At 58.6% G+C, this 24,061-nt stretch overlaps 1 protein-coding gene and 1 non-coding gene across 2 annotated transcripts; one reads left to right on the top strand and one right to left on the bottom strand.

Moving 5' to 3' along the window:
- The first annotated feature begins 2,858 nt into the window (after positions 1-2,858).
- Positions 2,859-19,582, top strand: PLIN4 (perilipin 4). Its single transcript, XM_030937021.1, has 10 exons — positions 2,859-3,000; positions 3,097-3,164; positions 3,689-3,833; positions 4,698-4,759; positions 8,239-10,152; positions 10,348-10,944; positions 11,239-12,286; positions 13,807-13,994; positions 18,421-18,507; positions 18,583-19,582. The coding sequence occupies exons 2-10, from the start codon at positions 3,114-3,116 to the stop codon at positions 18,913-18,915; spliced, it is 4,425 nt and encodes a 1,474-aa protein (XP_030792881.1). The 5' UTR covers positions 2,859-3,000; positions 3,097-3,113; the 3' UTR covers positions 18,916-19,582.
- Positions 19,583-21,457: 1,875 nt separating this feature from the next.
- HDGFL2 lies at positions 21,458-24,032 on the bottom strand. Its single transcript, XR_004059014.1, has 3 exons — positions 23,953-24,032; positions 22,355-22,481; positions 21,458-21,763 (listed from the first exon to the last, which is right to left on the bottom strand). It is a non-coding gene; the product is annotated as an HDGF like 2 (transcript).
- Between the last annotated feature and the right edge of the window lie 29 nt (positions 24,033-24,061).

The following is a 24,061-nucleotide window of genomic DNA, read 5'->3' as shown; positions in this document are numbered from 1 at the left end:
ATCTCCTACATCCTGAAGGCCCAGCCTCAATGCCGCCTCCTCCAGGAAGGCTTCCTGGACTCTATCCCAGCTGGATACCTCCCTCCTCCGGTCCTCCACAGGTCACCTTCTCAAGGTTTCTTGCCCTTTCCACCTTGACTTATAACCACAGGCAGCCTTGTCCTCTTTTCCCACATGAGGCTGGGGGCTCCTGGCAGGGCCAGGCGTGTTGAAGATGATCAGAACAGCACACAGGGACAGGCATTTTGGCAGAGGGAACAGCTTAGGGAAAGGCACAGCAGTAGAGAAATCAAGTTTCACTGGAGCAGAGGTGAGGAAAAGAGAATGGGTTGAGCTAAGCCCTGGAATTTATTTATTTATTTATTTTTTGAGACGGAGTCTCGCTCTGTCACCCAGGCTGGAGTGCAGTGGCGCAATCTCAGCTCACTGCAACCTCCACCTCCTGAGTTCAAGTGATTCTCCTGCCTCAACCTCCTGAGTAGCTGGGATTACAGGCATGCACCACCACACACAGCTGATTTTTGTATTTTTAGTGGAAATGGGGTTTTGCCATGTTGGTCAGGCTGGTCTCGAACTCCTGACCTCAGGTGATCCACCAGCCTTGGCGTCCCAAAGTGCTGGGATTACAGGCATGAAACACCGTGCCTGGCCCATTAATTTGTTTAATTTTTATTTAAAAATATTTTTTGGGCGGCTGGGTACGGTGGCTCACGCCTATAATCCCAGCACTTTGGGAGGCCAAGGCGGGTGGATCACCTGAGGTCAGGAGTTCGAGACCATCCTGCCTAGCACAGCGAAACCCCGTCTCTACTAAAAATACAAAAAGTTAGCCGGGTGTGGTGGCGGGAGCCTGTAGTCCCAGCTACTCGGGAGGCTGAAGCAGGAGAATGGCGTGAATCCAGGAGGTGGAGCTTGTAGTGAGCCGAGATGGCGCCAGTGCACTCCCGCCTGGGCGACAGAGCAGGACTCCGTCTCAAAACAAAAAAATATATATTTAAATATACATAAATATATTTACATTTATTTATTTTATTTATTTATTTTTCGTTTGAGATGGGATCTCACTCTGTCACCCAGGCTGGTCTCAAACTCCTGGTCTCAAGCCAATCCTCCTGCCTGGGTCTCCCTAAATGCTAGGATTACAGAGTGAGCCATGGCACCTGGCCTGAGGCATATACTTTTTAAAGGGAGAGGGGATCCAGGAAGGCCTCTTTGAGGAAGTGATATGTGAGGAAAGATCTGGAAGGAGGTGAGGGATGTGAGAAAGGGAGCTGGAGGCAAAAGCAACAACCTGCATGAAGGCACTGAGGCAGGGTGTCGGGGGCTAAGCGGGCACAGTCACGTGTGTCTTCGAGGGACTCCACTGTCCTGGTGTGTTATGGGAACAGTGAAAAGGCCCGTGTTACTGGAGCAGAGTGAGGAGAAGATGGGGAGAGGACGAGGCAGGTTATGCAGGGCCTAGCGGGCTGTAGGGAGGGGGGACTTGGGCTTTGACCCCTGGCTCCCACCCCGGGGAAGGTGGGAGCCATGGAGGGTGCTGGGCAGAGGAGGGGCAGGTCCTGGCTGGGATATTTATGATCACTTATTTATTTCTTCTCCCCACACACTGGGCTGTGGCCACCCTTTGGGAAGGGGAGGGGCACCCAGAGCTCTCCCAACCACCCTTGGGAAGCACTGGCTGGTAGGAGAGGTTGGGGGACACCCCCCCGTTGTTCCCCCACTGTTTAGCAAACACAGTGTCGGCTCCAAGGAGACAGATGGCCTGGGAATCATCAGATCCTGTGGCTGGACCCTCCCTCCTCCCAGCCCAGTGCCCAGAGCCACCCATGGGGTCTGCCCTCTCACCTCCAATAACACAGGACTAGGAACCCTGTCTCGGAGGCAGGTAGGAGGGGGACACAGCCCAGGGTGGGCGTCACAGCCATTCCTCTGCCCACCCACCCACAGCCAGCCCAGCACATAGGCTGGGCTCAGCATGAAGGTTCCGGGTCTGGGTTTTGAATCCCGTTCTTACCAGTTTTTTTTGGAACAGGACGCCTCCTCCAGGGAGCCTCCCTGGGTTGGCCCAAGCCCCCCAGGCTGGGTTTCCACTCCTAGGGTGCCCCCAGCTTGGCTGGTGCTCCATCTTGGTCTGCATTTTGGTCCAAGTCCCTTCTGGAGAGTGACGGGCTCCGCTCCACACTGAGGACACCCTGTGCTCCTCGCAGAGACCCTGAGACCCTGCTTCTGCCTGGGTAACGCAAAGGTAGCATTTGTTCAGTGCATGACCTCATCTCACAGAGGCTCACAATCACTCTCTGTGTTGCTCTATTGAGCCAAATGTGTATTAAGCACCAAATGTATGCCAGGCACTGTTCTGTGGGAACCTGTGGGGAGGTGTTCCAGGCAGAGGGCACAGCCCGTGCAGAGGCCGTAAGGCAGGACTGTGCCAGGTATGCTAGAGGCACAGCGAGGAGGCCTGTGTGACTGGGGTGAAGCAAGTGAAGGAGGAAGCTGGGGGAGATGAGAGCAGAGAGGAAGCTGGACACTACGGGACGTGGTGCAGAGTACGAGAGAGGAAACTGAGGCACAAAGATGGTAACGAGTCAAGGCATCCTGGCACAGCAGGGATTTGAACTAGACCCAGCTTGTGGACGGAACTGGAGGCAGGATGGCACACAAGCAGTCCCTCAGGGGGCCCAAGAGGGGAGCCCAGCTGGCCTGTGAGCCACTCAGCCTGGTGCAAGCTGTGGGCAGGGAACAGGGGAAAGGTGCTGGGCCCGGGCCCACACTGGGCTGGGCAGGTGGTCACATGACTGTCCAGGCCACCTCCCCCGGGCCCATTGGCCGCTTGCCCCTGCCGGCTGGGTCTGCGTCTGCCCTGGACCCTATAAGGCCAGGGAGCTGAGGGCAGAGCCAGCTGCCAGCCGGGCCAGTCCGTCCTCTGGGGGACCCCCGCGCAGTCCAGGTGAGCGGGGCTGCGTCTGCTTCAGTGACACCAGGGCGAGGCCAGGCCTGCAGGTGGGTGTCGGGGGCTGCTGAGGCTCTCGGGAGCTGTGGGTGTGGGATGGGAGGCTGGGGTACCCCTATTCACGCACCTTCTCTGCCCCCTTCCAGCTTCTCACATTCTCACTATGTCTGCTCCGGACGAAGGGAGACGGGATCCCCCTAAACCCAAGGGCAAGGTAAAGAAAGGAAACGGGGGCAGATTCTTGCTGGGGCCTGGAGATGCCCCAGAGTCAGGGAAGGTGACCTCCAGAGTCCTGGGGTCTCGAGTCTGGAGAGGTGCTTCCTTGGTGGGCTGGCGGGGAGGCTCTGGGAGCCATGATGCCAACCCCTTCCTTTCTGACCCAAGCTGGAGGTGGGGGACCCACGCAGACCTTGGCACCTTCCCCAGCGGGTGACCTTGGGCCGGCCTCAGCTCTCCCCCTCTCTGAGCCTCAGTTTCCCCATCTGTGCAGTGGAGGTCCTGGAAGGAAAAGGTCTTTGGAGATCAGGTAGACGATCTTTTCCTCTGTGCATGGGAGGCAGGCTGAGTCTGCCCATTGCCCAGGTGTGGAAACTGAGGCTGAGTGGCTAAAACACTTTCCCGAGGTCACCTGGGAGCAAGGGGCTGGGGCGGCATTGGGCTGATCAATGCTTCCTGCGACCCCTGTCCCTGTCGAGGCTTGGCCCGCTCATCCTGCACACCTCCCCCTCCCCAATGCAGACCCTGGGCAGCTTCTTTGGGTCCCTGCCTGGCTTCAGCTCTGCCCGGAACTTGGTGGCCAATGCACACAGCTCGGCGAGAGCCCAGCCAGCCACTGATCCTGCAGGAGCATCTGCCACCGAGGCTGCCCGACCACAGGCTCAGGGTGAGTGGCCGGCCCAGCTGGGGGTGCGGGGGGACTCTAGACATGGACCTGGGAGAAGGAGCTCCCCGGGCAGGGACTTCTGGCCATTTGGCAAGCCCTCCATATTTGCCTGTGTGTGGGACATCTTGTGGTGGATGGGGAAACTGAGGCATAAATATGGGGGTGAGTGGCTGAAAGTGGCTTTCAACCCAGCCTGTCTCCCTGCAATGCCCCCCACTCAGTCTCTCGGCCGTTCCCCCACCCTGCACCCCGTTTCTGATACACCATGGACCAGGCTGGGTGCTCTGCCCCTCTGAGCTCATCAGAGTGAGATCCAGACTCCCAGGGAGAAGCAGCAGCTCCCCTGGGGTCACACAGCCCGGGAGCTCCCCAGCCTCCTGTGGCTCAGCTTGAGCAATCAGGGACGACGACAGGGAACCCAGGGATGGGGCGGCTGCCTGAGCTGGGCCTCCCTCTGGGCCCAGAGCCCCAGGCAGCTGACTTCTGCTCCACATACCTTGGCCTGGTGACAGGCAGCAGGCAGCTGCAGCGGGGGCGGGGTGGGTTGGGCAAGGGGCTGCTCCCCCACCCCAGGCTCTGTGAATCCTGGGACTCAGGGTAGGTGTCCAGCACCCAGCAGAGGAAGTTCCATGGAACCCTGCTTCGGGGAACAGTGGCCCTAGGCTTGGGGGGAGTCCCCAGCAGGGTTGCGGGGAGACCAGTTCTGGCTGGTAGCTGTGGATGTCACCTCCTGCTGTCCCTGGCGGGGTAGCTGAAACATTCCTGACCTTTCAGGCCGTGCCTGGCTATTGCACAATGGGCAGCCGGGTAGATGGTTCTAACCTGCATCCCCTCGCCCTCCCTGACCGGCCCCTGTCCCCACAGTGGCCACCCACCTAGAACAGACGGCCCCATGGACGGAGAAGGAGTTGCAACCTTCGGAAAAGGTGAGAGGCACGTGCAGGGCAGGGTCTGATGTGGCAGGAGCCCTGGGGGTGCCCCCTCCTGGGACATTGCAGCTCCTGCCATCTGGGGGGCTGCTGTGGGCCTGAGGGAAGGCAGACAGCCTGGGGATCCCAGGCAGAGCTTCCCCTCTGAGCCTCTATTTCCACATCTGTGAAATGGGTGCGGTGCTACCTCACTCTAATCACGTAAGGCTCCAGTCTACGCAGGGCTGTGCCTGGCACGATGCGACCAAAGCAACAGCAGCGTAACCACTTTATTTCTTCTACTTTTATTTTTTTGAGACGCAGTTTCGCTGTTTCACCCAGGCTGGAGTGCAATGGCACGATCTCAGCTCACTGCAACCTCCACCTCCCAGGTTCAAGCAATTCTCCTGCCTCAGCCTCCCGAGTAGCTGGGACAATTGCCCACCACCATGCCTGGCTAATTTTTTTTTTTTTTTTGAGACGGAGTCTTGCTGTGTTGACCAGGCTGGAGTGTAGTGGGATGATCTCGGCTCACTGCAAGCTCCGCCTCCCAGGTTTACGCCATTCTCCTGCCTCAGCCTCCCAAGTAGCTGGGACTACAGGTGCCCGCCACCATGCCTGGCTAATTTTTGTATTTTTTTGGTAGAGATGGGGTTTCACCATGTTAGCCAGGATGGTCTCGATCTTCTGACCTCAGGATCTGCCCACCTCAGCCTCCCAAAGTGCTGGGATTGCAGGCGTGAGCCACCGCGCCCGGCCTTAATTTTTGTATTTTTAGTAGAGACGGGGTTTCATCATGTTGGTCAGGTTGGTCTCGAACTCCTGACCTCAGGTGATCCACCCACCTCAGCCTCCCAAGGTGCTGGGATTACAGGCGTGAGCCACCACGCCTAGCAAGAGGAGCAGTTTTAATCAGTATTTTCCAGACGAGGATATTAGCTCAGAGAGGGCATGTGACTTGCCTAAGGCCACAAAGGGAGTGTCGGGGGCAGGAGACGGTAAAAAGCTGGGACTTGAATCTGGGTCTCTCCCACTATAGAGCCCAAGATGCTCACCTGAGCCAAAGTTAGTGGGGAGATGGGTTCTGAGAATATACTTTCAGGGCCTCTCAATCTCAGTCCTGTGGATATTTGGGGTTGGATCGTTCTCTGGGGTGGGGCCATCCTGGGCACTGCAGGGTGCCAAGCAGCATCCCTGGCCTCCACCTACTCCATGCCAGGAGTCTCTCCAAGTTGTGACAACTACAGATATCTCCAGACATCACTCCAGATTCTGCCTGGAGGCAGAATCACCCAGTTGAGAACTTACTGAATTAAAACAGCACCTTGGCTGGGTGCAGTGGCTCACGCCTGTAATCCCAACACTTTGGGGAGGCTGAGGCGGGCAGATCAATTGAGCTCAGGAGTTTCAGACCAGCCTGGCCAACATGGTGAAACCCTGTCTCTAGTAAAAATACAAAAATTAGCCGAGCGTGGTGGTGGGCACCTGTAATTCCAGCTACTCAGGAGGCTGCGGCAGGAAAATTGGTTGAACCCAGGAGGCAGAGACTGCATGCAATGAGCTGAGATTGTGCCACTGCACTCCAGCCTGGGTGACAGAGTGAGACTCTGTCTCAAAAAACAAACAAAACAGCACCTCATAGGTACACCTGAGTGTTAGAACTCCTAGGCCATCATCACCTTCATTCATTTTTGCTTTTATTTTTTTACTTTTATTATTATTAATATATATATATATATATTTTGAGATGGAGTCTCACTATGTTGCCCAGGCTGGAGTGCAGTGGCGCCATCTCGGCTCACTGCAGGCTTCGCCTCCTGGGTTCACGCCATTCTCCCGCCTCAGCCTCCCAAGTAGCTGGGACTACAGGCGCCCGCCACCTCGCCTGGCTAATGTTTTGTATTTTTAGTAGAGATGGGGTTTCACTGTGTTAGCCAGGATGGTCTCAATCTCCTGACTTCGTGATCCGCCCATCTTAGCCTCCAAAAGTGCTGGGGTTACAGGCGTGAGCCACCGTGCCCGGCCTACTTTTATTATTATTATTATTATTATTATTTTTTTGGAGACGGAGTCTCGCTCTGTCGCCTGGGCTGGAGTGCAGTGGCCAGATCTCAGCTCACTGCAAGCTCCGCCTCTCAGGTTTACGCCATTCTCCTGCCTCAGCCTCCCGAGTAGCTGGGACTACAGGCGCCCGCCACCTCGCCCGGCTAGTTTTTTGTATTTTTTAGTAGAGACGGGGTTTCACCATGTTAGCCAGGATGGTCTCGATCTCCTGACCTCGTGATCCGCCCGTCTCGGCCTTCCAAAGTGCTGGCATTACAGGCTTGAGCCACCGCGCCCAGCCTTTTATTATTTTTTTGAGACAAGAGTCTCGCTCTGTCACCCAGGCTGGAGTGCAATGGCACGATCTCGGCTCACTGCAACTTCCGCCTCCTGGGTTCAAGCGATTCTCCTGCCTCAGCCTCCAGAGTAGCTGGGATTACAGGTGCCCACCACCATGCCCAGCTAATTTTTGTATTTTTAGTAGAGATGGAGTTTCACCATGTTGGTCAGGCTGGTCTCAAACTCTTGACCTCAGGTGATCCACCTGCCTTGGCCTCCCAAAGTGCTGGGATTACAGGCATGAGCCCCAATTACTCCCTGTAATTACATGGGGTCTCACTGTTGCCCAGACTGCTCTTAAACTCCTGGGCTCAGGCAATCCTCCCACCTTAGCCACCCATAGTGCTGGGATTATAGGCGTGAGCCACTGCGCCCAGCCTGAATATATTATTATTTTTGAGACAGAATCTCATTCTGTTGCCCAGCCTGGAGTACAGTGGTATGATCATATTTCACTACAGCCTCAACCTCCTGGGCTCAAGCAATCCTCCCGCCTCAGCCTCCCAAGTAGCTGGCACTACAGGTGTGCACCACCACCGAGCCAATTGTTAAAACTTTGTAGAGACTGGGTCTTGTTTGGTTACCCAGGCTGATCTTGAATTCCTGGGCTCAAGTGATCTTCCCACCTTGGCCTCCCAACGTGCTAGGACTGCAGGCATCAGCCATCACACCCAGCCTGGATATAATGATTTTAATAAGCGATTTTGGTCTCCCTGGTGTCACTAGGACACCAGGCTCAACATTTGCCATGAATGGAGAATAAGCAAGAGGAACAGAGATGTAACTGTAGGACCTGCGCTGAGTCCAGGCCTGGGAATGTGCTGTCATGGACGAGGCCTGCCTGCAGCAGGGGAAGGGGGCGCATGAGAATGGAAGAGGCTGGAGCTGCGAGCTCATGAGGACTTCGTCCTGGAGAGCCAGGGTGCCACCCTACAGCCCGATGAGTGGTTGACCGGGGTTGGGGTGAGGAAGCAGCTTGCTTTTTGAGAAGGTGGGGGCCTCTGGGTGGCTGCAGTTCCTTGCCCCAAGGCACACTACGGGGCTGGGCTGGTGGACATCGGGGTGGAGTATGTCTCTTAGTCCTTCTCTTGATCACCTGTGTCCTCTCTCAGCAGATGGTGTCCGGGGCCAAAGACCTGGTATGTTCCAAGATGTCCAGGGCCAAGGATGCCGTCTCCTCCGGGATGGCCAGTGTGGTGGATGCAGCTAAGGGAGTGGTCCAGGGAGGCCTGGATACCACTCGGTCTGCACTCACGGGCACCAAGGAGGCGGTGTCCAGCGGGGTCACGGGGGCTGTGGACATGGCTAAGGGGGCCGTCCAAGGGGGTCTGGACACCTCGAAGGCTGTCCTCACCGGCACCAAGGACACGGTGTCCGCTGGGCTCACAGGGGCAGTGAATGTGGCCAAAGGGACCGTACAGGCCGGCGTGGACACCACCAAGACTGTGCTGACCGGCACCAAAGACACAGTGACTACTGGGGTCATGGGGGCAGTGAACTTGGCCAAAGGGACTGTCCAGACCGGCGTGGACACCTCCAAGGCTGTGCTGACTGGCACCAAAGATGCTGTGTCCACTGGGCTCACGGGGGCAGTGAATGTGGCCAGAGGAACCATTCAGACCGGTGTGGACACCAGTAAGACTGTCCTAACAGGTACCAAGGACACCGTCTGCAGTGGGGTGACCGGTGCCATGAACTTGGCCAAGGGGGCCGTGCAGGGGGGCCTGGATACCACTAAGTCTGTGGTCATGGGTACAAAAGACACAGTGTCCACTGGGTTCACGGGGGCAGCGAACGTGGCCAAGGGGGCCATGCAAACTGGGCTGAACACAACCCAAAATATCGCAGCAGGTACAAAGGACACCATCTGTAGTGGGGTGACCGGTGCCATGAACTTGGCCAGAGGAACCATCCAGACAGGCATGGACACCACCAAGACGGTCCTAACAGGTACCAAGGACACCGTCTGTGGTGGGGTGACCGGTGCCGCGAATGTGGCCAAAGGGGCCGTCCAGACAGGTGTAGACACAGCCAAGACCGTGCTGACCGGCACCAAGGACACAGTGACTACTGGGCTCATGGGGGCAGTGAATGTCGCCAAAGGGACCGTCCAGACTGGCGTGGACACCACCAAGACTGTCCTAACCGGTACCAAGGACACCGTCTGCAGTGGGGTGACCGGTGCCGCGAATGTGGCCAAAGGGGCCGTCCAGGGGGGCCTGGACACTACCAAGTCTGTGGTCATGGGTACAAAAGACACAGTGTCCACCGGGCTCACGGGGGCAGCGAACGTGGCCAAGGGGGCCGTCCAGACAGGTGTAGACACAGCCAAGACCGTGCTGACCGGCACTAAGGACACGGTGACTACTGGGCTCATGGGGGCAGTGAATGTCGCCAAAGGGACTGTCCAGACTGGCATGGACACCACCAAGACTGTCCTAACCGGTACCAAGGACACCGTCTGCAGTGGGGTGACCGGTGCCGCGAATGTGGCCAAAGGGGCCGTCCAGGGGGGCCTGGACACTACAAAGTCTGTCCTGACTGGCACTAAAGACGCTGTGTCCACTGGGCTCACAGGTGCTGTGAACTTGGCCAAAGGGACTGTCCAGACCGGCGTGGACACCACCAAGACTGTGTTAACCGGTACCAAGGACACCGTCTGCAGTGGGGTCACTGGTGCCATGAATGTGGCCAAAGGGGCTGTCCAGACTGGCGTGGACACCACAAAGACTGTGTTGACCGGTACCAAGGACACCGTCTGCAGTGGGGTCACTGGTGCCGTGAACGTGGCCAAAGGGGCCGTGCAAACTGGGCTGAACACGACCCAAAATATCGCTACAGGTACAAAGAACACTCTTGGCAGTGGGGTGACCGGTGCCGTGAATGTGGCAAAAGGGGCCGTCCAGACAGGTGTAGACACAGCCAAGACCGTGCTGACTGGCACCAAGGACACAGTGACTACTGGGCTCGTGGGGGCAGTGAATGTTGCCAAAGGGACCGTCCAGACTGGCATGGACACCACCAAGACTGTCCTAACAGGTACCAAGGACACCGTCTGCAGTGGGGTCACCGGTGCCGCGAATGTGGCCAAAGGGGCCGTCCAGACTGGCGTGGACACCACCAAGACTGTGCTGACCGGTACCAAGGACACCGTCTGCAGTGGGGTCACCGGTGCCATGAATGTGGCCAAAGGGGCTGTCCAGACTGGCGTGGACACCACCAAGACTGTGCTGACCGGTACCAAGGACACTGTCTGCACTGGGGTCACTGGTGCCGTGAACGTGGCCAAGGGGGCCGTGCAAACTGGGCTGAACACGACCCAAAATATCGCTACAGGTACAAAGAACACCCTTGGCAGTGGGGTGACCGGTGCCGTGAATGTGGCGAAAGGGGCCGTCCAGAAAGGTGTAGACACAGCCAAGACCGTGCTGACCAGCACCAAGGACACAGTGACTACTGGGCTCATGGGGGCAGTGAATGTCGCCAAAGGGACCGTCCAGACTGGCATGGACACCACCAAGACTGTCCTAACAGGTACCAAGGACACCGTCTGCGGTGGGGTGACCGGTGCCGCGAATGTGGCCAAAGGGGCCGTCCAGGGGGGCCTGGACACCACCAAGTCTGTCCTGACTGGCACTAAAGACGCTGTGTCCACTGGGCTCACAGGCGCTGTAAACTTGGCCAAAGGGACCGTTCAGACTGGCGTGGACACCACCAAGACTGTGTTAACCGGTACCAAGGACACCGTCTGTGGTGGGGTGACCGGTGCCGCGAATGTGGCCAAAGGGGCCGTCCAGGGGGGCCTGGACACTACCAAGTCTGTCCTGACTGGCACTAAAGACGCTGTGTCCACTGGGCTCACAGGCGCTGTAAACTTGGCCAAAGGGACCATTCAGACTGGCGTGGACACCACCAAGACTGTGTTAACCGGTACCAAGGACACCGTCTGCAGTGGGGTCACGGGTGCCATGAATGTGGCCAGAGAGGCCCTCCAGGGGGGCCTGGACACCACCAAGTCTGTGGTCATGGGTACGAAAGACACAGTGTCCACTGGGCTCATGGGGACAGCGAACGTGGCCAAGGGGGCCGTCCAGACGGGTGTAAACGCAACCAAGACCATGCTGACTGGCACTAAGGACACAGTGACTACGGGGCTCATGGGGGCAGTGAATGTCGCCAAAGGGACTGTCCAGACTGGCATGGACACCACCAAGACTGTCCTAACCGGTACCAAGGACACCGTCTGCGGTGGGGTGACCGGTGCCATGAATGTGGCCAAAGGGGCCGTCCAGGGGGGCCTGGACACTACAAAGTCTGTCCTGACTGGCACTAAAGACGCTGTGTCCACTGGGCTCACAGGTGCTGTGAACTTGGCCAAAGGGACTGTCCAGACCGGCGTGGCCACCACCAAGACTGTGTTAACCGGTACCAAGGACACCGTCTGCAGTGGAGTCACTGGTGCTGTGAATGTGGGCAAAGGTACCATTCAGACAGGTGTGGACACAGCCAAGACGGTGCTGAGTGGCACTAAGGATGCAGTGACTACTGGAGTCGTGGGGGCAGTGAACGTGGCCAAAGGAACCATGCAGACTGGTGTGGACACCTCCAAGGCTGTGCTAACGGGTACCAAGGACACCGTCTGCAGTGGGGTGACCGGTGCCATGAGCATGGCCAAAGGCGCCATCCAGGGGGGCCTGGATACCACCAAGGCAGTGCTGACCGGAACCAAAGACGCAGCGTCTGCTGGGCTCATGGGGTCAGGGAACGTGGCAACAGGGGCCATCCACACTGGCCTCAGCACCTTCCAGAATTGGTTACCTAGTACCCAGGCCACCTCCTGCAGTGGACTCGCCAGTTCCAGGACCACAGACAATGGTGGGGAGCAGACTGCCCTGAGCCCCCGAGAGGCCCCATTCGCTGGCATCTCCAGGCCCCCAGATATGCTCAGTGTAGGCCTGGAGCCTGCCTGGGAAGCCACAGCCACAACCAAGAGCCTTGCAACTGACGTGGCCACTTTCACCCAAGGGGTCGCCCTGGGCAGGGAGGACATGGGGCCCTTGGCCACCACACACAGCCCCAAAGAAGCCCCACGCTTGGCGATGCTGCGGAATGAGTTGGAGGGACTGGGGGACATCTTCCACCCCATGAATGCGGAGGAGCAAGGTGAGGATGCCCGGGTTCAGGCACAGCTGCTAGCAGACCCTTGACTTTTTTTTTTTTTTTTTGAGAGACGGAGTCTCGCTCTGTCGCCCAGGCTGGAGTGCAGTGGTGCAATCTCGGCTCACTGCAAGCTCCGCCTCCCAGGTTCACGCCATTCTCCTGCCTCAGCCTCCCCAGTAGCTGGGACTACAGGCGCCCGCCACCGCGCCCAGCTAATTTTTTGTATTTTTAGCAGAGACGGAGTTTTACCATGTTAGCCAGGATGGTCTTGATCGCCTGACCTCGTGATCCGCCTGTCTTGGCCTCCCAAAGTGCTGGGATTACAGGTGTGAGACACCGTGCCCAGTTGGGCCCTTGACTTTTTTTTAAAAAAGTATTTATTTGGTTTGTTTCAGATGGGGGTCTCACTATGTTGCCTAGGCTGGTCTTGAGCTCCTGGGCTCAAATGATCCTCCTGCCTCAGCCTCCCAAAGTGCTGGGATTACACATGAGCGCGCCCGGCCGGCACTTTTTCGTTTTTTTAGAGACAAGGTCTTGCTCTGTCGCCCACACTGGAGTGCAGTGGTGTGTTCATAGCTCACTACAGCCTCAACCTCTTGGGCTCAAGTGATCCTCCTGCTCCAGCCTCTCAAGGAGCTAGGACCACCATGCCCGGCTATGTATTTTTTTTTTTTTTGTAGACACAGGTCTCCCTATGTTGCCCATGCTGGCCTCAAACTCCTGGGTTCAAGTGATCCTCCAGTCTCAGCCTCCCAAAGTGCTGGGATTATAGGCATGAGCCACTATACCCAGCTTCATTTTTTATTTTTACTTATTTTTGAAGCAGAGTCTTGCTCTTGCTGCCCAGGCTGGAGTGCAGTGACACAGTGTCGGTTCACTGCAACCTCCATGCTTCCCGGGTTCAAGTGATTCTCCTGCCTCAGCCTCCTGAGTAGTTGGGATTATAGGCGCCTACCACCATACCTGGCTAATTACTATTATTATTTTGTATTTTTAGTAAAGATAAGGTTTCACCATGTTGGCCAGGCTGGTCTCAAACTCCTGACCCCAGGTGATCCGCCAGCCTTGGCCTCCCAAAGTGCTGGGATTACGGGTGTGAACCACTGAACCACTGCGCCCGGCCTCACTTAACCTTTTTTTTTTTTTTTTTTTTTTTGAGATGGAGTCTTGCTCTGTCACCCAGGCTGGAGTGCAGTGACCAGATCTCAGCTCACTGCAAGCTCCGCCTCCCCGCTCTATGCCATTCTCCTGCCTCAGCCTCCCGAGTAGCTGGGACTACAGGCGCCCGCCACCGCGCCCGGCTATTTTTTTTTTTTTTGTATTTTTTAGTAGAGACAGGGTTTCACCATGTTAGCCAGGATGTTCTCGATCTCCTGACCTCGTGATCCGCCCGTCTCGGCCTCCCAAAGTGCTGGGATTACAGGCTTCAGCCACCGCGCCCGGCCCTCACTTAGCTTTTATAAAGCCCAAGCCCCAAGGCTCTGAGGGGCTTCTGGGACTGAGTAGTGCGCCTTCCTTTCCAGCTCAGTTGGCTGCCTCCCAGCCCGGGCCGAAGGTGCTGTCGGCAGAGCAGGGGAGCTACTTCGTTCGTTTAGGTGACCTGGGTCCCAGCTTCCGCCAGCGGGCATTTGAACACACGGTGAGCCACCTGCAGCATGGCCAGTTCCAAGCCAGAGACACTCTGGCCCAGCTCCAGGATTGCTTCAAGCTGGTAAGAGCCTCCCCCTACTGCTGCCCCTTCCCCAGGGCACTTCTTAGAACTCCTGCGCAGGACTCACCTAGCTGCAGATACTGACTGTCTAGGAGACAATGCCGTCAGCACCACCGATGGCCATGGGTCTGCACTCATGGGCTTGCCTACCGGCAAGGGCAACAGAGATAGATCAGATCTTTAAAGGCAGAGGGTGGCCAGGCGTGGTGGCTCATGCCTCTAATCCCAGCACTTTGGGAGGCTGAGGCAGGCGGATCACTGGAGGTTAGGAGTTCGAGATCAGCCTGACCAACACAGAGAAACCCTGTCTACTAAAAATACAAAAATTAGCCAGGCGTGGTGGCGCACGCCTGTAATCCCAGCTACCTGGGGGGCTGAGGCAGGAGAATCACTTGAACCCAGGAGGCGGAGGTTGCAGTAAGCCAAGATCGTGCCACTGCGCTCCAGCCTGGGCGACAGAGCAAGACTGTCTCAAGAAAAAAAAAAAAATAAGACAGCGGGGACACAAAGATAGCAAAACAATGTCTGCAGAGGGGGATGTGGGCAGAGCAGGAAGGCCGTCCCTCTGGGTCCCGTCCTGACTGATGGGGAGACAGCTGTACAAAGCCCCCCAAAAGCAGGGACAGGACAGCAAGCTACCGGGGAGCAAGCTGGGTGTGTTCGGAGGGTGGAAAGGCGGCGCTGTGGCTGGGGAACGTGTAGCCGGGATGGGATCCAGGGAGCCCACAGGGCCTGGGGCTGCAGGGCACACTGGAAAGGACCCAACTCAAGGTGACTCAGATGCATCCACGGGTCGCGTGCACTGGCCAGAGTGGTCCTCTCCTCCCACTGGCCCTGCTCTCTTCCTCTGGCCTAGGGTCTCCCCTTTGGCAACGCGGACGTTGGGGTCGGATCATTCTTTGGGGTGGGGTCATCCTGGTCCCTGCAGGGAGCTGAGCAGTGTCCCTGGCCTCCAGTTTCCCCCTCCCCAGTCCTGAGGGCCAACATTTGCTCTAGATGCTGTTGTGCGTCCTTGGAGGCAGAATCTCACAGGACTGCTCTAGAGTTCTGTTTTTTTTTTATTTGTTTGTTTTTTGAGACGGAGTCTTGCTCTGTTGCCCAGGCTGGAGTGCAGTGGCGTGAACTCGGCTCACTGCAAGTTCTGCCTCCTGGGTTCACGCCATTCTCCTGCCTCAGCCTCCTGAGTAGCTAGGACTACAGGCGCCCGCCATCACGCCAGGTTAAATTTTTTTTGTATTTTTTAGTAGAGATGGGGTTTCACCATGTTAGCCAGGATGGTCTTGATCTCTTGACCTCATGATCCACCTGCCTCGGCCTCCCAAAGTACTGGGATTACAGGCGTGAACCATTGCGCGTGGCAGGTTTTGTTTTTTTGAGAGAGTGAGACAGGGTCTTGCTCTGCCACCCAGGCTGGACTACAGGGGCTTGATCATGGCCCACTGCAGCTTCAAACTACTGGGCTCAAGAGATTCTCCCCTCTAAGCCTCCCAGGTAATTGGACAACTGGCACGACCACCACGCCCAGCTAGTATTTATTTGTATTTTTAGTAGAGATTAGATTTTGCTATGTTGCCCAGGCTGGTCTCAAACTCCTGGGTTCAAGTGATCCTCCTGTCTCAGCCTCTGGGTGCATATTACCACACCTGGTTAATTTAAATTTTTTGTAGAGATGGGGCCTCCCTAAGTAGCCCAGGCTGGTCTTGAGCTTCTGAGCTCCAGCAATCCTCTTGCCTTGGCCTCCCAAAGTGCTGGGGTGACAGGCGTGAGCCATCATGCCCAGCAGTCACAGCTTTTACATGTTGGTGGCCAGCAACCCCACCCCGGCGGGCCGTGAGAGACCTTGAGATGCCGCCCTCGGTCAGGATTCCTGGCATGCAGCCCAGGCCACTGTTTTTCAGTTAACATCCAGGGGTCTGTGACAAGCCGCAGTTTTTTTTTTTCTTTTTTTTTTCTTTGAGACAGAGTCTCGCTCTGTTGCCCAGGCTGGAGTGCAGTGGCTGGATCTCAGCTCACTGCAAGCTCCGCCTCCCGGGTTCACGCTATTCTCCTGCCTAAGCCTCCCGAGTAGCTGGGGCTACAAGCGCCTGCCACCTTGCCCGGCTAATTTTTTGTATTTTTAGTAGAGACGGGGTTTCACCATGTTAGCCAGGATGGTCTCAATCGTCTGACCTCGTGATCCACCCACCTTGGCCTCCCAAAGTGTTGGGATTATAGGTGTGAGTCACTGTGCTTGGCCGACAAGCCACAGTTTGAGGGTGTAACCCAGGGTTCTCAGTGCGGATGACCTGCCTCCAGGGGACACCAGTCCATGTCTGGGGACATCTGTGGTTGTCACAACTGGGGCAAGCCACTGGTGGAGAGAGTGGAGGCCAGGGACGCTGCTCAGCACCCTGTAGTGCCCAGGGCGGCCCCACCTCAGCGAACCTGGGGACCCTTGGGACACCTCATGTCACTGTGGCCACCCCCAGCTGGACAGTCGCTGCTGCGCCTCTGGCACGTGGGCCAACGGCGCACTTGGAAGGCGTTCCGTAAACGCCGTGGAGGAATGAAGGAACGGGCCCACCCTCGTGGCGCGGTGCGAGTGGCTGATCACAAAGCCTTTTCCCACCTTTGAAGCCTCACAGCAAAGTAGCCTGGGCCAGAGCTCAGCCCAGGCATTTTTTAGAAGGGGAGACGGAGACCACAGAAAGAGAAGAGCTGTGCTCAGGGCCACACGTGAAGGATGCGGGGCTGGGAAATGGGATGTGGTGTGTGACTCATCATGCCTCACTTGTTCCTTTAAGTGCTACTGAAGGCCTTGGATATCCCAAGAACCCAGGCCTGCCCTTGAGGGGGGACGCCGTTGTTGGGGAAGACAAGTCACAGATGAATGTTTAGGGTGTCGGATGATGCTTGGAAACATGGAACATGTAACCGGATAAGGAAGTGGCTGTGCTGGGGCTGGTCACCCTGAAGAGGGGGCTCTTGAAGTCAGGTCTAAATGATAGAGAGGGAGTGTCAGAATGGGCAGGAGTATAATCTGAGCAGAGGGCACAGGCCGTGCAAAGGCCCTGGGGTAGGACTATCCCTGGCATGTTGGAGGAACAGCAAGAAGGTCTGGGTGGCTGAAGCCGAGTGAGGAGGGGATGGGGCAGGTCGGGCTGGACCTGGCCTTCCATCCTGAGGGAGGGGGGAGCCCGGGAGGGCTCTGGGCAGAGGAGTGACCTGATCCAAGGCGGGTCTCATTTTAAAAGGATCGCTCTGATGGGGAGGTCAGGCCACCAGGGCGGGGGCAAAGGACGAAGGTAGAGACAGTGGGACGTAAACCCAGGCCAGTGTTGCCCAAGGACCTCAGGAGTCATGCTGTGGTGGTGAGAAACAGCTAGGCTCTGGGTGTTTTGAAGTCAGAGCTGCCCGGGTCCGATGTAGGAGGTGAGAGAGAGAAGACCCCAGGAGACCCCTGAGGCTTGTAATCTGAGCAGACAAGGAGAGCAGGGGCCTGAGGGGAGGCCGAGTGGGTTGCAGAGTGGATATTAGGAGCCTGGCCTTGGACAGGGTGAGGGGAGATAGATGCCTGGGGGGGCACCGAGAGGATGCGTCTGTATACGCAGCTGGCTTCAGGTGTCCAGCACTGGTGCGGCGAGGGCGGGGAGGGCGACAGCAGTCTGGAGTTGACATTTTGACTGTGTGCCACATCCTCACCAGCCGTTGAGATGATGAGGAAGATGGGGCCCTGTGGACAGGGTGGCAGGGCGTGGGTGCCACGTGCTGGGGACACAGCAATGAGGACAGAATCCTGAGCGTTCCCCCGCAAGGGGCGGATAAACACCAAGTCAACGCACACCAAGCCGCGCGCTGTGCCCCCGAGGAGAGGAGCAGATGTGGCGGGAGGGACTGGGGATGCCACACCACGGGCTGGGAAGGTTTCGCAAGAGTCACCTGGAGCTGAGGCTGAACGCGGGCCTTGTGAAGGGCCCGGGAAGCAGGCTCTGGGCTGAGTGGGCAGTGTGTGCAAAGACCCTGGGGCAGGAGCCTGCTGGAGTGGCCGGAGGGCAGAATGGAGCCAGTGTGGCCGCAGTGGAGACAGCAGTGGGGTGTGATGGGAGATGAGGCCAGAGGTGTCCCAGGGGCCAGCCCACCAAGGCCATGCTGAGGAGCTGGGTTTTATCTTAAGGGCACTGGGCAGCCACAGGAGGGTTTAGGAGTGAGGAGTGACATGACACCACGAGTGCTGTGTTACGTGTGCTCCCTGGTGACCTCGTGGGGAAGTGTGAACCACTGCTGCTTTCTGCGAAACAACACATCCACTGTGGTACAACTGACTTGGAATTCGCAGCCTTTGTCCCAGGACTCGGAATGTGCCCAGGTCCCTGGGGGAGGGGGAGGTGGGGGCTGTGAAAGGTCTTTGCCAAGAAGCCATCATCTCCCCACTGTACTCTCTCTCCAGATTGAAGAGGCCCAGCAGGCTCCAGAGGGGCAGCCGTGTATGGACCAGGGCTCAGGTGCCAGTGTGGAGGATGCTACTGTCCAGGAGGTGGGTCTGGCACAGGGCTGGGGTCCCCCCACCCCACCCGTGGGTCTCCACTCACCTCGCGCCTTCCTCCCACAGGAGCGGGACGCCGGGGCACTGTCCAGGGTCTGCGGCCTTCTCCAGCAGCTGCACACGGCCTACAGTGGCCTGGCCTCCAGCCTCCAGGGCCTGCCCGCCGAGCTTCAGCAGCCGGTGAAGCAGGCGCGGCGCAGCCTCTGTGAGCTCTATGGCGTCGTGGCCTCGGCCGGCTCTGTAGAGGCGCTGCCCGCAGAGCAGCTGGTGCAGTGCCGCGAGCGTGTGCACCAGGCGTGGCAGGGGCTAGAGCAGCTGCTGGAGGGCCTACAGCACAACCCCCCGCTCAGCTGGCTGGTAGGGCCCTTCGCCTTGCCCCCCGGCGGGCAGCAGCTGTAGGAGCCTGCAGGCCCGGGGCAGGGTCGCCCTGCTCTGCCCAGAGAGGAGCTGCCTCAGAACCTTCTTTCCAGCCCCAAATCTGGATCGGTTTCCTAAAGCCCTAGACCTTTGGGGCTGCAGCTAGCTGAGCACTGAGGGGCTGCGGAGGCAGCGACCTTCTGAGCGGAGCCACCCCACGCCCTGCTCCAGGACTGCCTGCACCTCCCACCTCCTCCCCAGCACTGCCTGCCCCTCTCGGAGCCTGGGGTCGCTCAGACTGCCAGCCAGGAGCCTTCCCTTGAAGACCCTGAGCGAGTACTGCAATTAGGAAAGAGAAAAAGCAGCGTTCCCAGTCTGGAAGGGCATCCATTTGCCCCGATAGCAACCCTTTTCTATCTAGCAGGGCTCTTCCAGTCCTGCAGCACGGGCCCCCAGCTACCAGCGGTGCAGGCAGTGCTGTGGCATCCCAGGCTCCAGGCCGCTCCGTCCTTGTGCTGAAAGCGGGTCTCTGGCCTTAGCGCACCTTGAGGGTCTTAAGAACCACATTCCCTCATACTAGAAGGTACTAAAAATGTGAAACTTGGCAGGGTGCGGTGGCTCACGCCTGTAGTCCCAGCACTTTGGGAGGCCGAGGCGGGCAGATCACGAGGTCAGGAGATTGAGACCATCCTGGCTAACACGGTGAAACTCCGTCTCTACTAAAAATACAAAAAATTAGCCAGGCGCGGTGGCGGGCGCCTGTAGTCCCAGCTACTCGGGAGGCTGAGGCAGGAGAATGGCATGAACCCGGGAGGTGGAGCTTGCAATGAGCTGAGATCTCGCCACCGCACTCCAGCCTGGGCGACAGAGCGAGACTCCGTCTCAAAAAAAAAAAAAAAAAAGAAAATGTCAAACTGCCATCATCCCAAGGCAGGCTGCTACTGCCTTTGCTGACCCCTGGGGTGGCCTCACAGTGGGGACAAAGCTGCCCGGAGCCACGGCAGCCACAGCTGGGGCTTTGCACCAGCCTGGCTTGAGACTGCGCGATTTGCAGGGGGTGGGGGGTGCAAAAACAAGCAAACAGGCTTCTGCTTCCAGCTGCCCACCAGAGGCCTGGCCGTGCACCTGGGGCTCTGAGGCCCCCGGGGAGGCTGGGCCCAGCGGCTGTCCCTGGAGAACAGACGAACGGCTTCCTCACAGGGAACTGTGCTTCATGGAGGGATCGGACAGGGCTGGGAACAGCCACAGAGGCTGCGTGCCTGTGACACAGCCCCTTCTCCCCCGCACACTCCCCTGGGTCCTCAGGACCACCCACCCAAGCGCTGGGCTGCAGAGGAAGCGGGGCTGGGGAGGCTGTGGGCATCGAGACACTGGCGGCAGCGGACCCACCCACCTGGCAAGGTCGCCTGACCCGGTGCTCTCAGACTGGCCCAGGCCGTGGAGGCTGGCAGGCTCAGGTCAGGTGTGAGAGGTGCGCTGCGGCTGTGCTCAGTCCACGGGGAAGAGCCGTTCAGCCCGGCCTCCCCAAGAAGCCATATCCCCACTCACCCGGTAAGAGAACCTTTCTGTCCCCCTTCCCACGCTCTCTTAGGACACAAGCCCAGGAACCCCAGACCCGGGGGGAGGAAGGGTGGAGGGACTGCTGGCCCCCAGGAGTCACGGTGCGCACCAGGGACCGTGAGGGGCCAGGGCATTCAGCTCAGCTCCGAACTGGGGAAGCCAGCAGAGCAGGGGCAGCCTCAGGTGACAGGCCGTGAGAGGGAACGGGCCAGGAGCCTTCCCGAGCCTTCTCCTCAGCCTGACACCCATGGCCATCGGAGGCTAGGACGCCAGACACAGCCATTTGCAGAAATCCAGGCACAGTGACTGCAGCTTACGTCCAGCCAACCAAGCATGGAGCCGGGGCTCAGGAAGTCCCTTCCCGCCATACCAGAGCCTAATTCTTACTGGGACGGAGGCAACTCGGCCACGCTGGGCAGGCGGACAAACCCGAGACGCCACTGTGGAATAAGCAACTTCGGTGCACGGTGTGACTTGCTAGGGGCCGTCCCCACGTGACAGTCCCTTATGCAGAGAAGGAAAGAGAAGCCCAGAGTGGGAGGGCAACTTGCCCAAAGTCACACAGGGTGCGGGTGAGTCGAGGCTGGGCCCTGAGGCCCACGCCCCTTGAACACTGGAGACCACTGTCAGCTAGCAGTGGTCCTCAGGGAAGGCCGGGTCTCCACCCTCCCAGCCCAGCCTCAGGGACCCTCGCCCTCCCCACATCTGACCTGCTCACCTGCCTGGATGCTGGGCTGCCAGACACAGGAAGCATCAGACCCCAGCCTCCCGGGTGTGGGGCGGGGAGCAGGCCTCAAAGCTTAGCGGCCCCGGTTTCTCCCTCTTGTCTCCTGGGAAAGGCTTGCTCCCGCCCAACTTTCCCGCCACCGGCCTTTCAGGGTTGGGCTGGGCCCAGAGCGCCTTTAGTTGCTTCTCACGGTGGCTCGATGGCTCAACCCAGTCCCAAACAGGCCCAGTGACGCTGCCAACTGCTCCCCAGCTCAGGCCCCCACCGCACCAGCAATGCTAGAAAACCAAGCCAATAAATGTGATTTCTTTTTTCATTAAAAAACCCTTTATAGTCATTTCATGGTGGTTGGAAATCACAGAAATTAGGCAGAAAAAAAAAACCCAAGGGAACAAATAGAAACAGCGCGGCGTTCCCCACAGTTCTCCACTCTGCTCTCCAGTGAGCCGGGGAAGGAGGGGCAGCCTGAGCTCGGGCGGGGGCTGGGCCTGGCTGCCCACGGCTCAGCTCTCCTCGTCCAGGGCCTCCGAGTCCCCCCGTGCCCTCTCGCGCTCCTGCCGGTCACTCCCAGGCCTGTCCAGGTCGGGGCCCTCCCGTAGGCTGCTGGTAGGAACAGCAAAGGCAGTGTGAGGATGCCCTCCCGCCCCTGCCCTGCCTGTGGGGCAGTCAGATGGGACGGGCACTGAGGAGTGTGCGCCCATTTGTGGCACCTGAGGCTGGAGTGTCACCCTCCTGCCAGTCTTCTGCCACTAGAGACCACAAACATCTCCAGGGTCCCCACGCTGGCACCAGCCAGGCCTAGCACAAGGCAGCTGCTGTGTAAGCGAGTGACTCCACTGAGCCTTGTACCAGACAGCAGCCCACGGTGATGGGCGCTGGCACCGTCAGATAGCCGGGTGCCTGTGCTCAGGACCTGCCTAGGCCACCCTGGAGGCTCAGCAAGAAGCTACCTTCCCAGGAGGCCAGGGGCAGGCAGCTCAAAGCCCTGGAGCTGCCTCAGTGGGGGCCACTGGAAGGAAGTGCCAGCCAGTGGGGCCCTGGGGTCAGCTGTGAGGATGGGAGGACCCCTGAGTGGGGGGCGACATCCCTGGGACCCTTCCCAGAGGGACTGGCACAGGAGGAGCGGTTCAGACACACAGTGTGCATCATGCCGCTGCTGCTCAGGAGGCACACCCCACGGCCCGGGACACTCACTCGTGCAGGTCTTCAGAGGAACCACACCTCGGCCCCTCCTCCGAGTCCCGACCCTCCTCGTGCTCCTTGTCCTCCGCACTCTCCCCCTTCTGCGACGTGGCCTCGCCATTCACCGGGGCTGAGAGATCTGAGTGGGACAGAGGGGTCACAGGTCACTGCTGGGCTCCAGCTGGGAACCCCAGAACCCTTACCCCTTGAGGACTGGACCAGGGGCCAAGCTGAGCACCGTGGGTGATGCATGCCCATCCACCTGGACCCCGGCACCTGCCGCCTGGTCTGCAAGCTCCCGACACGGAGGCCAGGCTCTGCATGGTCCCATCCTGCAGCCGGCCCCAGCCCCAGCCACACTGGCCTGGAGAACTGGGGGCCCAGGAAATAAGGGAATGTCGGCAGCCCTGAGCAAAGCCCACAGCAGCCTGGGAAAGACAAAGGAAGACGAGGTCAGGCACGGGGGCGCACGATCCCAGCACACGGGGGCCGAGATGTGAGGCTCACTTGAGCCCAGGAGTTCAAGACCAGCCTGAGCAACATGCCAGCAACCCTGTCTCTACAAAAAATACAAAAATTAGCGGGGCCTGGCCCGGCACAGTGGCTCACGCCTGTCATCCCAGCACTTTGGGAGGCCAAGGCGTGCGGGTCATGAGGTCAGGAGATTGAGACCATCCTGGCCAACACAGTGAAACCCCGTCTCTACTAAAAAACACAAAAATTTAGCCGGGTGTGGTGGCGGCGCCTGTACTCCCAGCTACTTGGGAGGCTGAGGCAGGAGAATGGCATGAACCCGGGAGGTGGAGCTTGCAATGAGCTGAGATCTCGCCACCGCACTCCAGCCTGGGGGACAGAGCGAGACTCTGTTTCAAAAAAAAAAAAAAAAATTAGCAGGGTGTAGTGGTGTAGGCCTATAATCCCAGCTCCTCTGGAGGCTGAGGTGGGAGGATGGCTTGCCCCCAGGTCAAGGTTGCAGTGAGCTGTGATTGTACCACTGCACTCCAGCCTGGGGGACAGAGCGAGACCCCATCTCAGAAAAAAAAAAGAAAAAAAGACACCACCCTCCGGCTGCCCCTGGGCCGCAGAGCCCCGTCCCAAACTCGCCCACCCCATCTCCAAAGGGCTGCTCTGCACACCGGTGATGGGGCCATGTCAGCCCAGCAGCCCTGAGGGTCACACCCCCGTCTCCTGTTGGCCCACCAGGCAAGCAAAGGCACCTGAGGCCTTTGCCCCCAAACCTCCACCGACTGCATCTCTGAACCATGCCCCACTCTTTGCCCCCCGCTGCACAGAGCCACCCCGTCTCTGGGCGTCCCAGGGTTGGAGGCGGTGGAGGTGTGTGGTGTCATGCACTGTTCCCGTCACCCCTCTGGCGTGAGCCCCAGGTTGCCTGCACCCTAGCTGCCTGGCACATGGTGGGACTGAATGCCTCTCACTGGCTGCCCCGGGGATGAAAGCCGGGTTTGCACGTAGACCCCAAAAGGACACAACACTCTGGCGGGTTTGGGGCAGAGAGCACAGCTGTGCGCCCCTTCTGGAATGTTCTGCAAAGCATCTGTTTCTTCAGCTGAGGAGACAGAGGTTCAGGGCCCACCCCACCTGCCCCTCACCGGTGCTGGGCTTGTCTTCCGCCTTCTCCTGGGGGACCTCCTCCCCAGCCAGCTCCTCCCGGCCAGCCTTCTCCTTCACCCATATATTATTTAAACACAAAACCCACTT

Source organism: Rhinopithecus roxellana, chromosome 8 (genome assembly GCF_007565055.1).
Source record: "Rhinopithecus roxellana isolate Shanxi Qingling chromosome 8, ASM756505v1, whole genome shotgun sequence".
Taxonomy (NCBI): Eukaryota; Metazoa; Chordata; class Mammalia; order Primates; family Cercopithecidae; genus Rhinopithecus; species Rhinopithecus roxellana.
Note: the sequence above shows the minus strand (reverse complement) of the source record. Positions and strands in the feature narration are given on the sequence as shown.

Coding starts and splice junctions, on each gene's coding strand:
- PLIN4 (XM_030937021.1), top strand. CDS start 3,114: ATGTCTGCTCCGGACGAAGGGAGACGGGATCCCCCTAAACCCAAGGGC. Junction 12,287..13,806: donor CATGAATGCGGAGGAGCAAG/GTGAGGATGCCC, acceptor CTTCCTTTCCAG/CTCAGTTGGCTGCCTCCCAG. Junction 18,508..18,582: donor AGGATGCTACTGTCCAGGAG/GTGGGTCTGGCA, acceptor TTCCTCCCACAG/GAGCGGGACGCCGGGGCACT.